The 22911-nt window shown below is 33.3% G+C and overlaps 1 protein-coding gene across 1 annotated transcript in view; it reads right to left on the bottom strand.

The window, feature by feature from the left end:
* The window catches only part of Adam9 (ADAM metallopeptidase domain 9), an 86107-nt gene that overhangs the window by 1791 nt on the left and 61405 nt on the right, over window positions 1-22911 (bottom strand). The window contains exons 16-21 of the mRNA XM_026404702.2: window positions 22371-22554; window positions 11923-12003; window positions 10818-10923; window positions 6229-6370; window positions 4461-4548; window positions 313-380 (exon numbers count right to left, since the gene is read on the bottom strand). Of these exons, the coding sequence (XP_026260487.2) occupies window positions 313-380; window positions 4461-4548; window positions 6229-6370; window positions 10818-10923; window positions 11923-12003; window positions 22371-22554 (669 nt within the window). The remainder of the gene's footprint in view (window positions 1-312; window positions 381-4460; window positions 4549-6228; window positions 6371-10817; window positions 10924-11922; window positions 12004-22370; window positions 22555-22911) is intronic.

The following is a 22911-nucleotide window of genomic DNA, read 5'->3' as shown; positions in this document are numbered from 1 at the left end:
ATGGGAAGATCAGTCTAACCTATATAGTTTCTTATATGCTTGTTTTTTTAGAGGCCCTTGCTCCTAAATTTTATACCCAGAAAACTATACAGCAGCAGTTCACTGTAAGTCTTGGACTTCTTTAAATTTCTTTTGACACTGCACTAATGTGACAAAATTTATATGAAACTATAAAACTTACCTACAAATCTTCCCGAAAATTGTGTTCTGTCTAAACTTGCCCTAAATTAAATTGCCTAAATATCTTATCCTAAGTTAAATTAAATACAAGGGAAATTCTGGTCAAGTAATATAAGCACAATCACTTCAGACCTTGACGGAAACTGCTGAGGCTGCTTGACCGCATAAGTTGGTACTGGAAATCTGTTTGCATGTATTGGCTGAAAAGAAAAAAGATAATAATAATAATTAATGTTATTACAACAATGCAGTCATCAATATATTTTATGTATAACTTGGGCTTTTTTGTAAAATTCATTAGTATACTTAAATTAACATAGCATTTATAATGCTAACTTTTAAAAATATTTTGCTTAAATGGATTGGGAATGCAGTTCATTGGTAGAGCACTTGCCTAGCATGTACAAAGTCCTGACCCGTAGCACAACAAAAAAATAAATAAATAAATAATTTTGCTTATTCAACATATCTTTACCACTGAGAGTAGAATACTTTGTTTTTTTAAGGCTTCACTTTTTTTAATTCAAAAAATACAAAAATACAATTATCTGGTTCAAATTAACTATCATGTCAATATATTTTAAATAAAATCTCCTAAAAGTCATTGTCAAATCTATACAATACCTAACTGGTATTGTAAATACCACTAATCTACAATCCTTCACTTTGGAATTCATAATATTCTTCCTTGACAAGATGAAATGAAGTTTTACAATAAAGTGGGATTATATAACTCATCCCCAAATAAGAATGTAAAATCAAAAGCATTTTCACAAATCACCTTACTCTGGGGAAAAAGGAAGATGAGATGGAATTACTCATCACTGATGAAGTGATCTTGCCCAGGATTTTCTCTACTATCTACTATTAACTCCTAAAGCTCTGTGAGTGGCAGGATACGAACAGTGCTGAAGAAAACCTTGAGCACTCACTGTAGAGTCCTGCCACAGGACAGGTGGTCTATCACATGCTGTCTTTTCCTCACAGAATAATGTGCATGTACTCTAAAAATAGAGAAGAAATTCAAGAAAATGTTTCCATCTCTTTCTACCAAACCATGAACACAGAACTTTACAGGGATACTTAAATTCCACTTCTTAGAATGATAATTTGCTGATGGATATGTTAATGGGCTTGACTAAATCTTACTATAATGTATACACTGATCAAAACATCACACTGTATCCCAGAAATACAGATATATATATACATATGTATATATATATATAAAATTATTTGTCAATTAAAAATAATTTTTAAAAAGCTAAAAAATATAAGTAACAAAGATGTTAGGTATTTTAAAGACCTTAATTTAAAACTTCTCATTAATTATATGAATTAATGTACAAGGATGCCTAATATGCCATATTTTTTGTGTTAAGATGGGAAACAACCTGTTTTAAATTTATAGAAAATCTACAAGATGGATAGCATGCTGTTGCTAAAGAGAATGGGGTATATACTCATTACTCGCAAACAGTGGACCAAATGTTCAGAGAAAACTTCTCAGTATGGAGCACCTAAACTGCTAATAAAAAATTTAAAAACATGAAAGAGTTCAAAGTATGGAACAGCATTCCGGTAAATGCCTTCCTTGGAAGTCCACTGTCTGCATTTTCAGGTAGTACATAGACACAAGAGGCAAAACAAAGGGCTTCAGTTTTGCCTTATTATAACACCATATATAAATTCTAGCATCTTTAGAGTGATAGACCCACAGAGTTAACAGGAAAAGAGAACACCTGCCTAAAGAAAGGCCAGTGGTGACACAGGACTTGCTACAGTGGAATATTGGCCTTGGTACTGACAGAAGCAAAATAAAATAGGCTTTGTGGAGAAATTCTACGCACATATTCATCATAACATGGGCTTAGGGGCAGAGTTTATAATAGTGTATGGCCCCCAAAACACCTAGAAAAAATTATGTTAGACATTGAAGGGCCTGTGTTCCTACACACACTCTGTAGGAAACTACTGTAACCTCAAATAAATTCCATACACGAAGTTCCAAAGAATATGAGTTTATCATTTTCACAAAGTACACTAAGAAATAAGATTCAACAGGAATAACAAACCACAGAGCCAACCAAAATTCTATACAATAAAAAGACGAGATAAAGCACATAAAGTGGATACTTTTATGTTTACACAAAATGAAAGCACTAAAATATATCATGCTGTAAGAATCTATCACATTTAATAAGCAGAAAGATTTGAAATAAGGAAAACTATAGAAATAAAATACACTATAAAAGTAGTGAAATTAAACATTCAACAAAAAGGTTCAATAACAGATTTGGCATAGTTTAGGAGAGAGTTAGCATTGATAGGTAATCTAACCTCAGCAGAATGGAGTACAGAAAAAAGACTGGAAATATCAAAGGAGTTAAGTAACTTGGAAAACAGTGAAAAGTCTCAATGTGCATCAAATAGGAACTACAGAAAAAGTTAATAAGACAATGAAGCAGAGGCAACATTTAAAGAAATAATTGTTAAGAATTTTCAACAACTGTTGAAAAGTAAATCCTACGATTCAGGAACTCTACCTATCTGTGAAGGAGTATTTTTCTTTTTTCCTTCTGCCCAATTTTGTTTTAATTTCTGCACAGTATTCCAGTAAACACACAGGTGGTACAGTCTACAGTTCTTTGCATTGATAGACATTCTTTTTTATTTTAATGTTTTTATTAGTGCATGCTAGTTGTGCACAATAGTGGAACATGTCACTGAAGAGTTTTTATTTATTTTTTTTAAGAGAGAGTGGGGGGGAAGAGAAAGAGAGAGAGAGAGAGAGAATTTTAATATTTTTTTTTTAGTTTTCGGCGGTCACAACATCTTTCTTTGTATGTGGTGCGGAGGATCAAACCCAGGCCGCACGCTTGCCAGGCGAGCGCGCTACGGCTTGAGCCACATCCCCAGCCCACTAAAGAGTTTTTAAAAGGCCACATCTAGTATTCTAAGGATACAGAAGAAAAAGGACATGGAAAAGAAATTATCTAAAGCAAGAGGCAGCTTCTAAATTGCAAGGAGGAAGATAAAAAATAATCTCTTCAAAGTTCCAAGAAAAAATAGTTGCTTATATGAAACTGAACATCCACATTCAGGAAAATAAAACTAAATTCCTATTTCTCACCACACTCAAAAATTAACTTAAAAATGAATTAAAAACTTAAAAAGAAGGACTAAACTATGATTACTGGATAAAATATTTGGGAAATGCTGCAGGAAATTGGGATAGGCAAGCATATGGGAGGCAAAACCCTGAAAGCACAGGAAACAAAAGCCAAAAACAGACAAACAGATTACATCAAATGAAAAGGCTTCTGCAGAGCAAAGGAACCAGTCAACAGAGTGAAGAGACTACATACAGAATGGGAGAAAATATTTTCAAACTGTATGTCTGACAAGGGGTTGATATCCAGAATTTATAGGGAACTAAAACAACTCAAGAGAAAAAAAAAAAAAGAACCAATTAAAATATGGGCAACAGGCCTAAAGACATTTCTAAAACAAAAATTTACAAAGGGACAGTGGGTGTATGAATAAATGTCCAACGCTGCTAAGCATCACAGAAATGCACATCAATGAAATATCACATCACCCCAGTAAGAATGCTTTATCAAAAAGACTAAAGATAACAAATGCAGTGAGAAGATAAAAAAAGGGGGGGAACCTTTGTACACTGTTGGTAAAATATTAAAACATTCTATAACATTTAAAAGCAGATAAAATATTATATATAATATATAAATAATATATATATTGCTTAGGGACATAGGCATATCAGTAAAAGTATATCTTTATTCCAATGCTCTGTAATACATGCAGGAACAGTGATCATGGGTCCTATTGCTAAAACAATTAACTCTAGCCAGGAGTTCAGCACCACATCTTTAGTAACATACTCTAGGGAAGAGCCAGGTATTAAAAACAAAAAGACAGAAGATAGTTTAAAAAAGAAAAAAACAAAACACTGATAGCATGAATCTCAGGTCATTTCCCAATCCTGGTTTCAAGGCAAGACATTTTTCATGTCCAGACATCTTTACCCACAACCTCAGAGCCAGGGATTCTGCTGGTATTCCTTCAACTCAGGGATCACCTACACTACTCCACAATTCTTAAGTATCTATGTTTATATTTATGTAACCGTTTTTTGTAGTAATAGAGTTTGAATCCCGGGTCTCATACACATTAAGTAAGTGCTCTACCACTTAGCTCTATCTTCTGCCTATTTTTTAAACATAGTAAAGAAAAAAAAATTTTCATTTTAAACTTACAACATCTCTAGGAGTCGTTGCTGGAGAAACATGACGAGGAGCACTCACTGGCTGTCTAGAAACACTTGCTTGGTTTTTGCCATCTGATCTGAAAAAATATGATTGCTTTTGAGTTTAAATCAAAATTTAATTTTAACATTATACATCAATATACCTTTTGTTTTTCCCTGGTGCAGAATAAACATGTTAGTAACAGTGATGATGATCATGAGGAAAGACGATGTCTTTATAGGACATTTAAGTTTTCACATGTTTAATCCTTTACATAATATGAACCACATTTTAAAATTAAATAAAAATCTATGAAATTTGGTTAATTAGGCCAGTAATCCCCAGCTTTTTCTCCTCAAATCTTCCTAAATTAGAGACAAATAAAGCATATTCTTAGACTGCATATGTAACATTTGAAATAGTCACTCTAAAAATTAGGAAGTCTAGGAGTAGCAAATAGGTTGGCTGAAAGGGCAGTAGGTAAGTGTTAGACATGCTCGGATGACAGTATTCAGCTAAGTAGAGATGTATGGGAGATACCTGTAGTTGTTGAACAAAACGCAAAATGCAGATTAGGAGATGATCTACATAGACTGATCAGTTGGAAGTGTTATAAGAAGAGAAAGGATAGGAAGATAAAAATGGGAAACATTAAAAATTAAAACTAGCCAGGTATGGTAGACACACCCATAATCCCAGCAGCTCAGGAGGCTGAGGCAGGAGAGTCTCAAGTTCAAAGCCAGTCTCAGCAAAAGTGAGGCACTAAGCAACTCAGTGAGACCCTGTCTCTAAATAAAATACAAATTAGGGCTGGGGATGTGGCTCAGTGGCTGAGTGCCCCCGAGTTTAATCCTTGGTACCCCCTCAAAAAATTAAAGCTAATGTCAGGATACTCTGAGAAAATATTATATACTAAGTGAGAAATAGGGCCATGAGCAAAGGTGAGCAACGAAAGCTAGATATGAATATTTAGAAATTATTATCACACCAATAATATTCAGTTATTAAGTAATTACAATGAGCCCACAATGTTATACGAGTTTTGTCATTTCCTCATTTAATCTTTGCATCAAAGAAAGGTAAGATTATTATTATTCCAATTTTATAGGAAGCAAACCAAGACTCAAAGAGCCTTATTTGTAATTTCAGCTTATTTTTCTCTAATAACAAACTTGGAACCTGAATTCATTATTACAAAAATGCATGCTAATATATGCTACATTCTGATGCTGATATATTAGAAGTGATAATTAAGAGAGTTTTGAGAGTCTAACCTACACAGACTAGACATGTCAGGTATTTGAATTATGACAACTTTAACATTTTCCTATCAAAACTTATTTCTTAAAGTCTATTTCCAAAACTGAAAATTGAAGAATTCTCTCTGTGAGATTAACACATGAAATAAAGAAAAAGAAGAACATTTTTCAACATTTATGTTTTATCTTTATCCCATATTTTAATCTCTAATTAGAAGAAGACCCAAGTCAGATATGGCAGCCCAAATTCTACTTACCCCACTATCAAAAATCAATGTTAAGTGAAATGAACACTAAAAGGGTCATTTTCAGCAGCATATAGGCGGGTTCCCATAATCTTTTTCCTTTCCCATTATAAGAAGTGGCTTGACCCCCACCTTTTAACCCATACTAGTAACTTCAAAAGAATGGAAAGAAATCTGAGAACCCTATTTTTAAAGGATTACAAATCTGTATGATATGACCATCATCAACAATTAAATTATTTAATAAGATTGAGAAGAAAAAAATCTAAGTACTCATATGTTTGTGATCTCTTCTTTCTGAAGTAGGTTTTCCGTAATTCATCTCTCTTGATGAAGAGAAAAGTGGCAAGGGCAATAAGGGGAACAACTAGGAAGAAGAACACCAGAAGTCCATCCCTCAGTGCAGTGTTCCTTCCTAGAGAGATGAAATTTAAGTTAATGGTAATTAAGTTGGACATGAACTCATACTACCCAGAACATAGTAGATGATTATAAATATTGTACATTACGTATTATTAAAATGTAAAACTGATATAAGTTAAATACATTGAGAAATCTTCCTCACACTTTATCCTTGTCCACTTCACTTTTACCAAAGATAACCACTTCTAATAGTTTATTATTTAATCTTATGGTAGACCTTCATGCAAATATAAGCATGAACAAAATGTTTGTATTGTCAACCCTTTCTTACACAAAACATAACATACAACAAACACTTCAGCACATCATTTTTTTTTCAATTATCTATATATCTTTCTAAATCACACAGAGAGGGCCTCCTCATTTTCTGTTGCTATACAAAACTCCATTGTGAGGATGCCCTATAGTATATTTATCTAGTACCCTACTAATACATACTTTGATTTTTCTAATATTTCACTATTGGAAAAAAAGCTACAATGAATAATCCTATGTATGTCATATTATATGAATACATGTTATAATTACAAAATAATTTCCCAAGGGCAAATAATTCATCCTTTTTTTAAGAAATTGTCAAAGTGTCCTCTATAAACAATATATAAAAATTTCTCATAGACTCACCCTCAGAACCAAAAGTCTAAATTTCTGCCAACGTAATAGGTTAAAAAGACTATCTTATATAATTTTAAATTACAATTCTTTTTTAATACTATCAATGGAGCACCTTTTTTGTGTTGGAACACACATTTCCACCATTTATAAGCTCAGTCTTTAACTATTTTTCTACTGGACTTTTGGTATTCTCCACAGTTTCTAAAAGCTCTTTATATATTAGAGTAATTTGAGCTTTGTCTGTGATGTAAATTGGATATTTTCCCCATTTTGTCATTTGTCCATGGCAGTAGGCTTTTCTCCATGTAGAAATTTATTATTTTTGTATTATTGAATTTATCAATCTTACTTTTCATGACTTCTAGATTTTAAATTTCATTACATCTTTTTACAATTCATTAGTTAATATTAATTTTACCTGTTCTGTGTTCTTTGAAGACACAAAATAGTAAATATGAAAAGAAGTGTTAAGTTCTGAAATTTTCCTTACAATTCTCCTTGTATGAAAAATTTCTGTTAAATGTTGCACAAAACCACATTAACAATATTTATCCCAATTAAAAACCAAAATGTGAAAAAGTCAAAGCAAGCCTGATTTATAATTTATACTTATTAACTAGGAAAATTTAAGTTAAGGCATACAATACTGGCAAGACTATGTTGATATTAATACCTTCATGCTGTTAGTGGCAACACAGAGGTATCATTCATTTGGAATTTTTATTAAAACTTGTAAAAAGGATTAGATTCTTCAATCAAATAATTCCATTGCTGGTAATTTATGCTTCAACTGAAAAAATGCATATGCCTTAAGATGTATATAAAAATATTAACAGTGCATATCAAAAACTCAGAAACAATCTAAATATCAAATATTTAGAAACAGCTACAGTAAGTTACAGAACATCTAATCACTGGAATATATATCCATTTAAATCCATAATTCTGACCTCCACATCTAGCCAAGATACAATCAGGGACTAGATTTTTCAACCAAACTAAACAGTTAAACATCCAGACAAATATATGAAACAACAGTTTTCAAGACATTAGATATCAGGCAATGAAGAAAAATGATCCCTAAGAGACAGAGAAAAATGAACTTTACATTGTACCAGTTTACTGCCTAGAAAAAGTTAACGAGCATTATGAGGTTATGGGCGCCCAAACATAGGCCAGTGAGGAAGACACAGAGCTGGTGCTCTGGAGAGGCCAAGGCAGGTGGAGTCCACTGGGGCAACACACCACAGGGAAACTAGCCACACAGAGAGAACTTGAAAGACCCACAGAAGGTTTCCCGCAAATATGTAGTTGACTACTGATCAATAAATGCACGTAAGGAAGCTACGTGAAGCTGGAGAAAAGGACCACATGAAAGGATTTGTGTGTACAATCACACAGGACTAGGAAGATTGCTTGTATCTATGATTCACATCAGAAACCTCCTAATTAATGTTGCACTGAGTAGAATAAACTGAAGGGTTTTTGCCTTGGTAATGGGGCAAAATCAGCCCTAGACTAAATGCTACTCCAATCTTGATTAATTGAGCTTAAAAGTAAGATCCAGATGGATCAAGCTATGTTCAAGTAACTGAAGTGAAACTGGAACAAAGTTCATCAGTAGAAATTCAAAAAATCCAGTCCACAAGACAAATTCTTAATTTTTGGACTCCACTAAAATATTATAAGCCATGCAAAGAAGCAGGAAAATATGATGCAAACTAAAGGGGAGAACCATTCAAAAGCATCTGAGAAATATTATATATGATAAAATTAATAGATATGGGTTTCAGAAGTTATTAAAATGGTAATTTGTTCAGAAACCTAAAGATTAATCATGTCCAGGATCATGAATATACAAAAAAATAAAACTTTTGGAAATAAAAGTTACCATGCTTAAGAAATACACCACAGAGAATTAATGGTAAACCTTACAGAAGAAGAGTGAACCTGAAAAAGAGCAAAAGAAATTAATCAAAACTAGAAAATAGAGAGTGATAAAAAAAAATCAGTAGCAGATCAGTGACATGTGAAAGAACTCCAAGTAGCAGATCCACATGAAAGTGGAGTCTGAAGGAGAGAAGAGAAAGACAGAAAATATGTGTGAAAAAATAACTGCCAAAACTTTTCCAAATTTTAAGAAAACTCTAAAAGCAGAGATCCAAAAATCTCAGCAAATCCCAATACATATTATAGTAAATAACTAAAAACCAGAGATAAAGAGAAAATCCTATAAGTAACCAGAAGGAGGGATGCGGGGGGTGGGAGGGGACATCACACACAGAAGCACTGCACACACATACATAAAAGGATAACAGCAGATTTCCCAGGAAAAGCATGCAAGTCAGGAGACAATGTGGTACTCTTTTATAAGTATAAGGGAAGAAGGTTCTATCATTCTAGTATTCTTCACCCAGTTAAATTATCATTCAAGGTGGGGGGGAGCCTTTTTCAGACATGTGAAAGGTGAAATTATTTATCTCTGGTAGATCTACACTATAAGAAAAATAAAGTCGTCCAAAAAGAAATTAAATGATACCAGATGGAAATCCAAATTTACACAAAGAAATGAAAAGCACCAGAAATGGTAACTATATGGGCACTTGTGATTATATAAGATAATAAAATGCCCATCTGCTAAGATCAAGTGAAGCGAATGACATAGCTATCATGATGTAGTGTTAGACTGCTATTGACCTTCTGACAAGGTCAGAGGGGGCTTTTCTGCTTCAGGGGATCCTGGATCATTAAAACCATGGGATTTTTCAGACTACAGCTGACCAAGAATAACTGAAACCATGGAATTTAAAACCATGGACAAAGAAGGACTATTGAAACCACTCTGAGAATCATTTTGGCAATTTCGTAAAAAGTTAAAGTAAGGCTGGGGTTATGGCTCAGTGGTACAGGACTTGCCTAGCTCCTGTGAGGCACTGGGTTCATTCCTCAGCACCACATTAAAAAAGAAACAAATAAATAAATAAAGTTATAAAAATAAAAAGTTGAATATACACTTACTATAAGAGCCAGACATTCTACCTAATATTTACCCAAGAGAAAGAAAGTGCATGTTTTCATTAGAAAGACACTATAAGTAAGGATCTCACACTCCATTAGGAAACAAAAATAAGTAAAAAAGTAATTACTATAGTATGTGATCATGCTAAATTCAGTACTAGGAGAGCAAAGAGAAGGGGCAGATTAATTCAGATATATGCAGTTATGGAAAACTTCCATCAGGGAATAAGGTATAAACTAAAGCCTGAGCATCCATTGCCAGTTCCAATAATGTGAAAATAAAATGATTTGAAAGTTCATCAGTAAAACAGAGTAACCTATTAGAGGAGTCAAATAAATCACAGTTTATCTTGGGCATAGAGAAATGAGACTGGAAAGGTAAGCTAGGGGCAAATCATGTAGGAGTAAGTCATGTTAAGGATTTATGGACTTCAGTATTTGTGATAGCAACATAAAAGCACTGAATTATAAGCAAGACACTGACATAACCAAACTGAATTTTTAAAGAAAAATACTAAAACTCTATAAGGTAGTATGGACCACAGATAATGGGGAGCAAGGTGGTAAACAGGTAATCCAGATAAGAGGCTATTCTATAAGTCCAGGAAAGAAATTTTTAAAAATGGAGAAGAACCAAACAAACAAACAAACAAAAAACCCTAGAAGCCTGTGCAAAGAATTTAGGGGAGCAAAATCAAAACCATTTAATGTACAGCTGATATGGGAAGTGAGGGAAAGTTACAAGGATAACCGATTTGTGACTCAATCCCCTGGGAGAATGCACTAATTTCTTCAATATTCCTTACCATTGTACGTAGGTCCACTGTCCACGCTTCCTCCGTATCCGCTAGTCTCACAATTTGGGGGAGCCCAGCCATCTTCACAGTGACAATTCTTATTGCTATTACATACCTTCAAAACAATCAAAATACCACTTTTGTTAATTGTGAATGTTGCTCTGTATCATCAACTCTAGAATGAAAACCAAGAGAGAGGGCTAAATTCATAAACTCATAAAATTCTCTTTTTAAGAATGAAAAGTTTCCTCAGTATCAACAAATTTATCATCATCTTAAAATCAAGAAATCTTGGGAATTCTCATGTCATAACCTTATGGGAAATTCTCATTGTCAGCTCTACTTTTTTTTTTTTGTTTGTTTTTTCTTGTATTTTTTTTTTTATTGGTTGTTCAAAACCTTACAAGGCTCTTGACATATCATATTTCAGACATTAGTTTCAAGTGAGTTATGAACTCCCATTTTTACCCCAAATACAGATTGCAGAATCACATCAGTTACACATTCACCTGTTTACATAATGCCCTATTAGTAACTGTTGTATTCTGCTACCTTTCCTATCCTCTACTATCCCCCCTCCCCTCCCCTCCCATCTTCTCTCTCTATCCCATCTACTGTAATTCATTTCTCTCCTTGTTTTTTCCTCCAATTCCCCTCACAACCTCTTTTATGTAGTTTTTTATAACAATGAGGGTCTCTTTCCATTTCCATGCAATTCCCCTTTTCTCCCTCTTTCCCTCCCATCTCGTGTCTCTGTTTAATATCAATCTTTTCTTCCTGCTCTTCCTCCCTGCTCTATTCTTAGTTGCTCTCATTATATCAAAGAAGACATTTGGTATTTGTTTTTTAGGGATTGGCTGGCTTCACTAAGCATAATCTGCTCTAGTGCCATCCATTTCCCTGCAAATTCCATGAATTTGTCATTTTTTAGAGCTGCGTAATACTCCATGGTGTATAACTGCCACATTTTTTAATCCATTCATCCATTGAAGGGCATCTGGGTTGGTTCCACAGTCTAGCTATTGTGAATTGTGCTGCTATGAACATCGATGTGGCAGTGTCCCTGTAGTACGCTCTCTTAAGGTCTTCAGGAAATAAAGAGAACATTACTTACCCCATGTCCATGACACTTTTCCTGAACATCACAGTCATAATTCAGAACAGAAGCATTTACACATTGGAAGTTCCTACAGATCTAAGTGAGGGGGAAAAAAAGAACTAAGTAAAGAAAAATTGAATGCATTAATAAAAAAGTACCCAGAAAAAAAAACTGGGTGCAAATTATTTCATTTAAAAGTTCTTTCCAAATTGTCAAGCAATGGTTAATTCCAGTATTATTATATTTTTGAAAATGTAGAAAAATAAGAGAAATTAACTATTTAACAGAACTAATGATCAAAAAAGACAAAAATGATAAGGCCAAACACAAAGAAAAAACTTTATTCTATGAATATAAATGTGCCAGGAAACTATTTGCAAATGAATTTTTTTCAAATCAAAAATGACCAGGGCTAGGGGTGTAGCTCAGTGGTAGTGGTAGAGTGCTTGCTTAGCATGCACAAGGCTCTGAGTTCAAGCCCCAACACTGAAAAAAAAAAAAAGTGACCAAATAGAGTTGATCTCAGAACAATAAGAAAGATTTAATCTGGGCTGGGGATGTGGCTCAAGCAGTAGCGAGCTCGCCTGGCATGCATGCGGCCCAGGTTCGATCCTCAGCACCACATACAAACAAAGATGCTGTGTCCGCCGAAAACTAAAAAAAAATAAATAAATATTAAAAAATTCTCTCTCTCTCTTAAAAAAAAAGTTAAAAAAAAAAAAGATTTAATCTTAGGGAAATCTATTACTATAATACCTCTTATAAACCATTGTTATTACAACAGACATCAAAATAGCAGCTGATAAAATGAGAAGCATTTCAATATTTTTAGTTTTCTCAAACATAAAATGAAATAATACTTTGTTGGCAAAACAAAACCTATCTTCCAACATCATGATTAGTGATGAAATAATAGAGGCATTTCTATGAAAAGCACTATTGAAAATAAATCGTTATTATCTTATATGGCTATGGAAATTCTGGTTCATGCAATGAGGTATAAAACAGAAGACAGTCCTAAATATTGAAAGAGATTTAGAAGTATTACCTCAGAAAAATATTAAAGATCTAACGGAATCAACTAAAAACTTACTAGAAATTTTTCTCTTTCTAGAAAATAAACATCTTTATGAACACTGCTCTTTTGTGAGGTTAGAAAAAAAGATAATTTTTAATGTGTGTACGAAATCTTTTGTTTGATTTATCAGAATACACTTTCAATTTTGTACTTTTTTTCTGCTAAATAGCACAGCATGGTAATCTTTCTAAATAAGGACCAATCTTTTTTAAAAATTGTTGGGAACTATTTTAAAATGTTATTAGGTTACCAACTATACAAGATCAGAATGTTTAAATATACTAATGAAATAAAAAACAATATGAGAACAAACATACTTTGATACAGGGAAATCTCAACAGTTACCTTTACTAAAAAAAATACACAGGCTTGAACAGAATTGTACTTAGAGAAATACATTTCCTCCAATTATTTCAGTCAATTTTTAAATAGAAAATATATGTATGTGATTAAAAGTACAAAAAGGACAGAAGATTCTACAATGCAAATTCATACCTCATCTGTCCTCTAGCTGCCTAGTAATCTTGAAAAAAGATTTAGAAAATACTTTTTTCATGCATCCACAAATATTTTAGAGCAGATATTTACCACCAGTTTCTCTATTGCTTTAAAAGGAGAGTTTCTTTCCCAAAATTGATATACAGTGCATAGCTGAAACAGTAAATAAGATCATAGAAATAAGAGAAAATGTGCTAATAACTCCCAAATTTACTTTAAAGAACAGAAAAATTCCAAGTTTTTCACAGAAAAGAATGTTCTGATTAGTAGTGTTTGCCTTGTGAAGTAAAAGGAACCAAACTGGAAAGAATACACTGATAAAGTGCTTAGAAGAGGAGGGCAAGACTATATTTTTATATATATTTATGGTAAAAAGAAACAACAAATTAAGATCACATTTACAACAGATATAACTAACTAACAGGTTGTCTTTATATATGAGACAACCCAATCAAAAAACCAGAAGACATGAATATAAGCCTCTCAGAATGGACCTAATAAAGACATGAAAAAAAATGCTCAAGCAGGGAAATACAAACAATTTTCAGGATGCAAAGACTTTAAAAGACTCATGTTGACAAGAATCTAGGGGGAAATAAGATACCCTCATATTCAGATGATGGAAGGTAAACTGTTAATGTCTCACTGAAAAGTAAAATGGCAATCTCTATCAAAATTTTACATGTACATAATGATTAATCTTAAAAAAGAATATTTGGCATCTATCCAACAGAAGTATTTATAAAAGCAGATTAGATTAAATGCAGAAAAACATTCAGCACTAAATTGTGAACAATATAAATCTCCATAATATCATTAAATAATTGCTATATCTAAAATGGAATATGGAATAAAGTAGATTTTCCTATAATGACATGAAAGGCCTTTACCCTGTACCACTGAGTAAACACATTTCAGAATATTAAAGTCTAATCTATTTCTATTTTTTTAAAGTGTGTGGGAGTGGTAGAGAGTATAAATATTTCTAAATGCCCAGAGAGGGTGAGGACTGCACAGGTACACAACACAGTGATTACCCTAGAAAATGAGTTTGAAAAGGGGAAAACAAGTGGGACATCATCAGAGTGTCTTTGTTTTTTGTTTTAATACAATATTTTAAAATTTTTTAATAATTAAAATATGATGTTCCAATTGTTTAATGTTTACCAAAGGAAGAAAGAATTTATATTGGGGCATAGAATAAAATCTAGTTATATTCAGATGCATAAAGCAAAATGTCACTGAGAAGGGCTGGGAAAAAAATCTATTAGACAAAGTACAGTAAGAATATCAATTAAAGTAAATTTTAAGACAAAACATTAAAATATAACAAAGAAGCAATAATAAATTAATAAAAGTTATAACCCACAACTAAATTATGATAATCAAGAAACTCTACCTCAGATATAGCATTTAGCACTCCTAGTATAAAAAAAATCTGTAACTATAAGAGAAAATGAAAACAGAAGTGACTCAGTGACTTTAGTATTCCTTTCTATAAATCTTTAACACTTTAAGAACAATAAATAAGAATGTGATAGATGTGAATATATAATTATCAAACACTACATGTTATAAGCAATAATACACTCATTTCAAATGCATTCAGAATATTCATCAAAAAATGAACCTGGAGTCAACCCATTAACCCTGTGTCTCATTCCAAGCCCAAGCAAATGCCTGATGCCTTTAAAAGCCATAAAAATATGCCCAATTTCCAAAACCAAGAGTCAGTGTATTTTCATAAAAATTTGCCTTTGCTTAAGCTAACATTTTGGGTGGGGGGGAAGGCATGCTTTGATGGTTATGATTTTCAAACCAGGTAACCAGCACTTTGCTGTACTACTCCTCCTAACAAAGTTGACACAACACTTGCAACATCACTTCTTTTTTTGTTGTTATTTTGTTTTGTTTTTGGTGCTGGGAAATGAACCCAGGGCCTTGTGCATGCAAGAAAGCACTCTACCAACTGAGCTATCTCCCCAGTCCATAACATCACTTCGAAAGAATGTGGTACCAGTTGTTCTCTGCTTTTTCATTTAATATTAAAATATAAATATATGTGTGTATATATATATATACACACATATACACACACTATTAAAAAACATAAATATGCCACTTTTTTATCCATTCATCTATTGAAGGGGATCTAGGTTAGTTCCATAGTTTAGCTATTGTGAATTGTGCTGCTATAAACATTGATGTGGCTATGTCCCTGTAGTATGCTATTTTTAAGTCCTTTGGTTACAGGCCAAGGAGAGAGATAGCTAGGTCAAATGGTGGTTCCATTTCCAATTTTCCAAGAAATCTCCATACTGCTTTCCATATTGGCTGTACCAATTTGCAGTCCCACCAGCAGTGTATGAGTGTACCTTTTTCCCCACATAAGGAGGCTGATTCATATTGGGGTAGGGAGGGGGAGCATGGGAGGAATAGACAAACTCTAGATAGGGCAGAGGGGAAGAGGGAGGGCATGGGGATAGAAATGATGGTGGAATGTAATGGACATTATAATCCAAAGTATATGTATGAAGACATGAATTGGTGTGAATATACTTTGTATATAACCAGATATGAAAAAATGTACTCTATATGTGTAATATGAATTGTAATGCATTTCGTTGTCATATATAAATTTAAAAATTAATCAAAAAGAAAATGCAACAAAACATATATATATATAATATAATATAATATATATGGTTAAAAAACAAATAGTGATAGAGGGTTTATGGCAGAAACAACTCCCTGACCCACTCTTATGTCATCTGTCAGTCAAAGAGTCCAGAGGCAACTACTATTTCTTGTGATAATTACCTCTCTATTTTAAATTGATATTTTTCTTGATTCTATTTTAGACATCATCAACTTACATCTTTTATGATAAATAAGATTTCAGCTTTCTTACACAAACCCCAATGTTCCTCCTCTACCTTCTCAAAGTAAGTACTGTTTAATATTTACATCCTTAATACTGGGATATAACTAGGTCAATACATAACACCTCTCTATTCATTGAGTAAGTTCAGAACCAGGGGAAAGACCTAGCTATCCCTCTCCTTGGCCTGTAACCAAAGACTAAGAACAGGCAATTAAAGGATCATCTTTCTACCAACATAACATTTAACATGATGTAAGTACCCAGCAAGAATAGGCTCCCTAGTACTGCACCCAGAATTCAACCTATCTGCCCAGTCACAGGTTGCTCTGGAGAACTAAGGCCTCCCCGCAACAGAAACAGAGTCTTCCTTGCTAAGTGTACTGCATGGTTGAGAGAGCAGACCAAATGCACCCTCTGCAGGCAGGCAGATCTGAAAGGGGGTGGAGATTGGTGAGGGTTCTTGAGCCACCTGTGCCCAGTGTCTTCTCCTGAACTCACCAATTGGATCAACCACTTTGTCTCCCTTGGAGAGACATGAAGGAGTATCAGACTGAGGCCAGGAATGTTATTTTCATGGAAGTTCTACCACAAGGAAACATGAAAAGTTTAAGTAGAAACACTGTAGATTTCAAAGCTAAGTACTATATTCCACTCCTCATACAGCCTTGTTTTTGAAAATAAGTAAAGACTACCTTTCTTCTCAAAAATTGCCCTTTGTTGTAACCTCAGTATCTTCCTTTCAAACAATTTACCATGTCATTTTCTTTTCAAACTTCCCTTTCTCTAGAAACCTCCCTACAGGGTGATTTTGCTCCAATCTGAATTGATTACTCTCCTGGCCCTGTACACCGCTGTTGTATCTTCAAATTTCTCTTTAACATTATTCAGTTTCCTGGACTATAATTTTTTCTCTTCCTGTTTTACTTTCTCATTTGCTGGAACATTACTTCAGAAAGTGCCTAAGAAAAAATAAATAAAAGATAAATGTTCTGAGTATTTAAATGTGTGAAATATTTTTATTTTGTCCTCTAACATGATTAATAATTTAACTGTATACAAAATTCTAAGTTGAGAACCTTTCAGAAACATAAAAATATTTCTCCCCTATCTTCCAGAACTCAGTTCTAACCACCTTTCTTTACCTATGATCTATTTTTTATTTGTCTTTGTTTCTGTCTCTGGATGGTTTTAGGATTATTCTTCACCAGTACTCTGGAATTTCACAATTGTCCACTTCACCTCTGTGTTCTTTATCTCTAAATTAGAGATTTAAATTAACTGAATTTCAAATTCTTAATTTATCTTCTCAGAATTTTACCTTTTCTTTCACACTTTCCATCTCTAACTTTTTGTGCAAGAATTGTCCAACTTCATGCAGCAATCCACTTAAAGCCAGTTACAGGCGTATAAAAGACAACTGTGTACTATAGAAAGAACATGGGAGACAAGCATCTCCCAGTACAATAAAAATAGTATCTTCTGATGTCCTTCCTAAAATAGACAACTATCTATTGCTGCTTCATTGACAAGATATGAGAAGTACGCTGAGGAGCCAGCCTCTCCCTTGTAGACTAAGTCTTCAGTTCCATGCTTCATCCCACTCAGCTATAACCAGTACTTCCAAATCATAAATCTGTCAGTTTAGTCAAGCTAAAAGGCAGTGTTCTTGTGCACATCCTCTCTGAGGTTTACATTTTAAGTTGTATATTCACTACTGTTGAAATATTCTCCATCCTCTGGGTTTTTCAAATGTTCTTAAAATCTTTACTTATTATTGAGATCTCCTCGATTTCATGCTTTCCCCTCATTTATTCATTTATCTTTTGGGCAGGCTTGGCAGAGAAGATAAACTAAAATTGCGATCTACCTATTTTTGCAGATTTTCTTCCAGTTCATAGTTTTACTCTGAACTTTATTTATTTATAATAACTGATTGTGAGTTAACTTTAAGTGTCAACTTGAGTAGGTCATGAGGTGCCTAGATATTCAGTCAAACATTATTCTGTATGTTTCTGCAAGGGACTTTGGATAATTTTCTAAAAATTCTTTTAGTTGTAGTTAGACACAATACCTCTATTTTATTTATTTGTTTTTATATGGTGCTGAGGATAGAACCCAATGAATGCTTGCATGTGCTAGGCGAGCACTCTACCGTTGAGCCACAATCCCAGCCCTGATTTTGGACAAATTTAACATTTAAATCAACAAACTGAGTAAAACAGCTCTACCTACTATGGGTGGACCTCATCCAATCCGCTGAAGACCTGAATAGAAACAAAATGCTGGTATCCCCAAATAATAGGAAATTCCTGTGAAATTATGTATATACCACATTTTCTTTATCCATGAATCTATTAAAGGGCACTAAGGTTGGTTCCATAGCTTGGCTCTTGTGAATTGAGTTGCTATAAACATTGATGTGGCTACATCACTGTAGTATACTGACTTTAAGCCTTCTGGGTATATACCAACGAGTGGGATAACTGGGTCAAATGGTAGTTCCATTGCAAGTTTTCTGAGGAATCTCCAAACTGCTTTCCAGAGTGATTGTATCAACTTGCAGTCCCACCAGCAATGTATGAGTGTACCTTTTTCCCTACATCCTTGCCAACATTTATTGTTACTTGCATTCTTGATAATTGCCATTCTGACTAGAGTGAGATGGAATCTCAGTGTAGTTTTAATTCACATTTCTCTAATTGCTAGAGATGTTGTCATCAGTTCCCTTCTAAGCAAAGGGCTACATAGCCACTGCGTACTCTGCACAGGTCCTAGGGTTACACTGCCTACTTCCCATATCACAACTGGCCTTTCAAGCTGTGCCTTGCAGCCCTTTTCTAGGATCTCTGGATTTTTCATTGCAAGAACAATCTTACCTATCCTGAGGGTGCTGGGAAGATGTGAGATCTGTCTTCCCCCACTACAAGGATAAGGTGTGTGTGCACAGAAGGAAATAAAGCCAAGAGAGAAGCATGGATGGAAGAGGTAGAAAGACCCAGAGGAACGTTATCTGAAATTCTCAATCCCAAAGCTCTTTTTCTGATCCTGTGGTTGAAACAATAAATTTCCTTTTATGCTTTAATCTAGTCTTAGCTGCATTTTTGTGAGATTTAAGAGTACTATCTATGACCACAGAGTAAAATTTTATGTATTCAAAAAAATCATCTAATCTTCCTTCAGAAGTACAAAAATATATTCACTAGGAAAAGAATATAGGAATATATCTATTACCAAACAGTGTCCACTTCAGGAATATAAGATTATAATTTAAAAATTAAAACTATATAAGTTAAACAAATTTTAGATATATATGTCTTATAGAATGTCAAAGTAATGTTAGGAAATTCATTGATATAATCCAGCATACATCAATAGATCAGAGGAAAATCCTGATTATTTCACTAGCTATCAAAAAAATTCTTATAAAATTTTAAATCTATTCTTTTATTTTTTCATTCTTACTAATTAGGATGAAAAAGATATTCCATTTAAATAATAAATACTTTCTGCCTTAAGTCACCAAAGTCACATATAATCTTGGAAGCTTAAGTACATTTTCAGTTAAGTCAGAGACACCATCATAATAATTATTTAAAATTATCTAAAAATTCTATCATTGCAGTTCAATGAGAAAAAAATAATTGAAACTGTAAATATCTGAAAGGAAAGAGCTTTTTTTTTTTCATTTACAGATGATTACTCTTTAACCTAGAAAATGCTAATGTAATCAACAACAAAAATACCTGACACTAAGTACATGGCTGCTAACAAAACAAATATATACAAATGAATGTTTCTTGGAATAGCAATAATAACAAGTCAAAAATATTAAACAAAATAACTTTTCTTAAAAGTGAAAACTGATAAGAAAATGAATAAATCAGAAAACCAATGGGAGAAAGGGAGCCTAGTCCTAAAATGGAAATGAAAACATCAACTATGTAGGAATAAAACCTAATGAAAAAAATGAATGGACTTTATGACTAAATCTTTAAAAGAAGACCCCCCAAAATGGAGAGACATACCATGTTCTTCTATGGGAGATTCAATTATATAAGATGTCACTTTTCCCCATAACAAATGCATAAATTTAATGTCATCCCAACCAAAATTCCAAAGCACCTTTTTTACTTTTTGCACCTTGATAAAATGATCTCAAGTTCATCTGAAATGATAAATAAATGAAAATAGCCAAGAGACTATGAAAAAAGAATGAGGAGCAACTGTACTATTTTGCATATTAAAATTCTTATAAAACTACTCAAAGTAAAACAAGGTGGCCTGCACACATGAGTAGTCAGACAAATGAAAGAACATGATGTATAAAATAGAAACTGAACCCAAATAAACTAAAAATGTAATAAGTAATTCAAACAGCATTCCAAATTTAAAAAGAGATTAGAATCAAGGTTGTTAAGGTAAATGATAAACCATTCTGGAAAAAAAAAAACTTGGAATAGCATTAATTTCTCTATGAATAAATGAAAAAGAATCCATGTCAACCTCAAACAAAAATGAAAGAGACAAGTATTAAAATAACAAAACAGTTTAGAAAACACAAGAGAATAAAAACCTTACAATATACTGAGAAAGCCTATCAAAATATTAAAATAGGTAAATAAAGTTGGAAACCATATAGTAGATTTAAGAAAATAAAAATTTAAACATGGCAAAAAGTTCTAAAATAAAAAGAAGCCAGCAGTAAACTGGAGGGATATATGTATATATCATTACATTTTACATAGTTAAATTTCTTCAAGATTATTAAGAAGCCAATTTTTAAGTAGTTGAAGAATATGAGCAGGCAAATCACAAAAGTATAAATACACTTATACAAATGAAAAAATTCAGCATCACCAATATGAAGAAAGAGTAAAAGAAAAGAAAATCATCATTGAAAGCTTTAAAATAATAACTGCTAACCTTGATTAAGGGATGGAAAATTTAAAACGCTTATAACATAATTGAATGGAAGATAATAAAAACTTTTCCAAATAGAAATGTGGCAAAACCATATCTAAAACCTTAAAAGTGTGCACACCATTATAGCAGTTTAACTTAGAAAACAATCAAGAATGTTTTGAAGTTTTTATTTCTAAAGCTGTAGCATTATTTATAATAGCTACAGCAGGCAAGTTTATAGCAAGGGTAGGCACAAAACCATGTGAGTCTTTTTCTAAGAAGTGAAAAACAGAACTGGAAATAGAAACAGTAGAAACTGAGGTAATCAGAGGGTCCACCCGTCTGTCTTTATAATAGGCTACATAATTAGATAGCTATGTTCTCTCAATCACACTCCCTCCACCTCACCTTTCCCCTCCAGCTACACTCCTCCATGTGAGTTGGTTTCTTCATCTCATTTAACATTCCTACTCCCTCCTCTCTATTATTATGGCTGAAGCTTGCCACAGCCCTTCTAGCCCAAGTCCTACTTCATGACATCTCTCAAAAAATTCTTCCAGTGTCTGTCCTACCCTTAACTTTCTTAATAACAGTTTTTTAAAGGAATTTGGCACAGGTCATCTTCTCATATAGACACACTGGCACTAAGTCATGAGCTGGATAACTGGGCTCATAAAACCCAAACAGTAGAGTCAGCGTATCAAGGAACATGAGCAGGGCAAGCACTATGACATTTCTGGTACGGAGGCACATGTCACTCAACATACATACACTCCCATTCTGGAAATCACCTAAGTGTCCCAATAATAGAAAAATGGCTAATAAATAATAGCATATCAATAGAGAGAGGAAATATGCACAGTATATTGCCAAGTTAAAAATATTAGTTATATGACCCCAGTGAAGAAATATGGATAGTAAAATTATAGATGTTCTCAATTTTCTTCTTGGTGACTTTGGATTTTGTAACATTTCTACAATAAATATAGATTTCTTTTATAACCATAAAAGAGCAGGCACTTACTTTGTATAATAGTTTTTACTTTGTATAATAGTTTTTTTTAAATATTTTATTTGATAAACAGAAAATATTTTGATTACCTTTCCAGTATCACATTTTGTGCCTTCATTCACCATCCCTGGATCTGGAACATCTGATCCTAACTGGAAATCCACGCCCCAACATTTGGTGCCTCGACTAGGTGTTTGAATAATGGCAGGCACAATTCCAAATACAGGCATCTCTTGTACATTCTCACACTGAAGCTTTCCACACAAAGCATTTCTACAAAGTAAGAAAAAAAAAAAGGAAACATAAAATGCATCCACTGTACAAACAAAAGATAAATTACATATTTGTATGAAGCCAGAATTTGCTATTTGGCTGAAGGAAATCTCAACAGAGGAAGTGTATAAGAACAAGAGATGAAAAGCAACTATCTTTTAAAAAGGAAGAGAAGAGATAAATGGAAGCTAAGATGCAAATTATTAGGGTAACAAATGATGTTAACACTCCTTTTCCCACTCCTAATCCCTCTTCATTGTCTATCTAGTGTTCAAAAGAGTCTAACTAGTAAGGATGTTTACAAAATGTGACACAGTGAGGGAGGAAACTCTAAAAAAAGGACTCCACCCCTCTTTG

Source organism: Urocitellus parryii, chromosome 14 (assembly GCF_045843805.1).
Source record: "Urocitellus parryii isolate mUroPar1 chromosome 14, mUroPar1.hap1, whole genome shotgun sequence".
NCBI classification, from domain to species: domain Eukaryota; kingdom Metazoa; phylum Chordata; class Mammalia; order Rodentia; family Sciuridae; genus Urocitellus; species Urocitellus parryii.
Note: the sequence above shows the minus strand (reverse complement) of the source record. Positions and strands in the feature narration are given on the sequence as shown.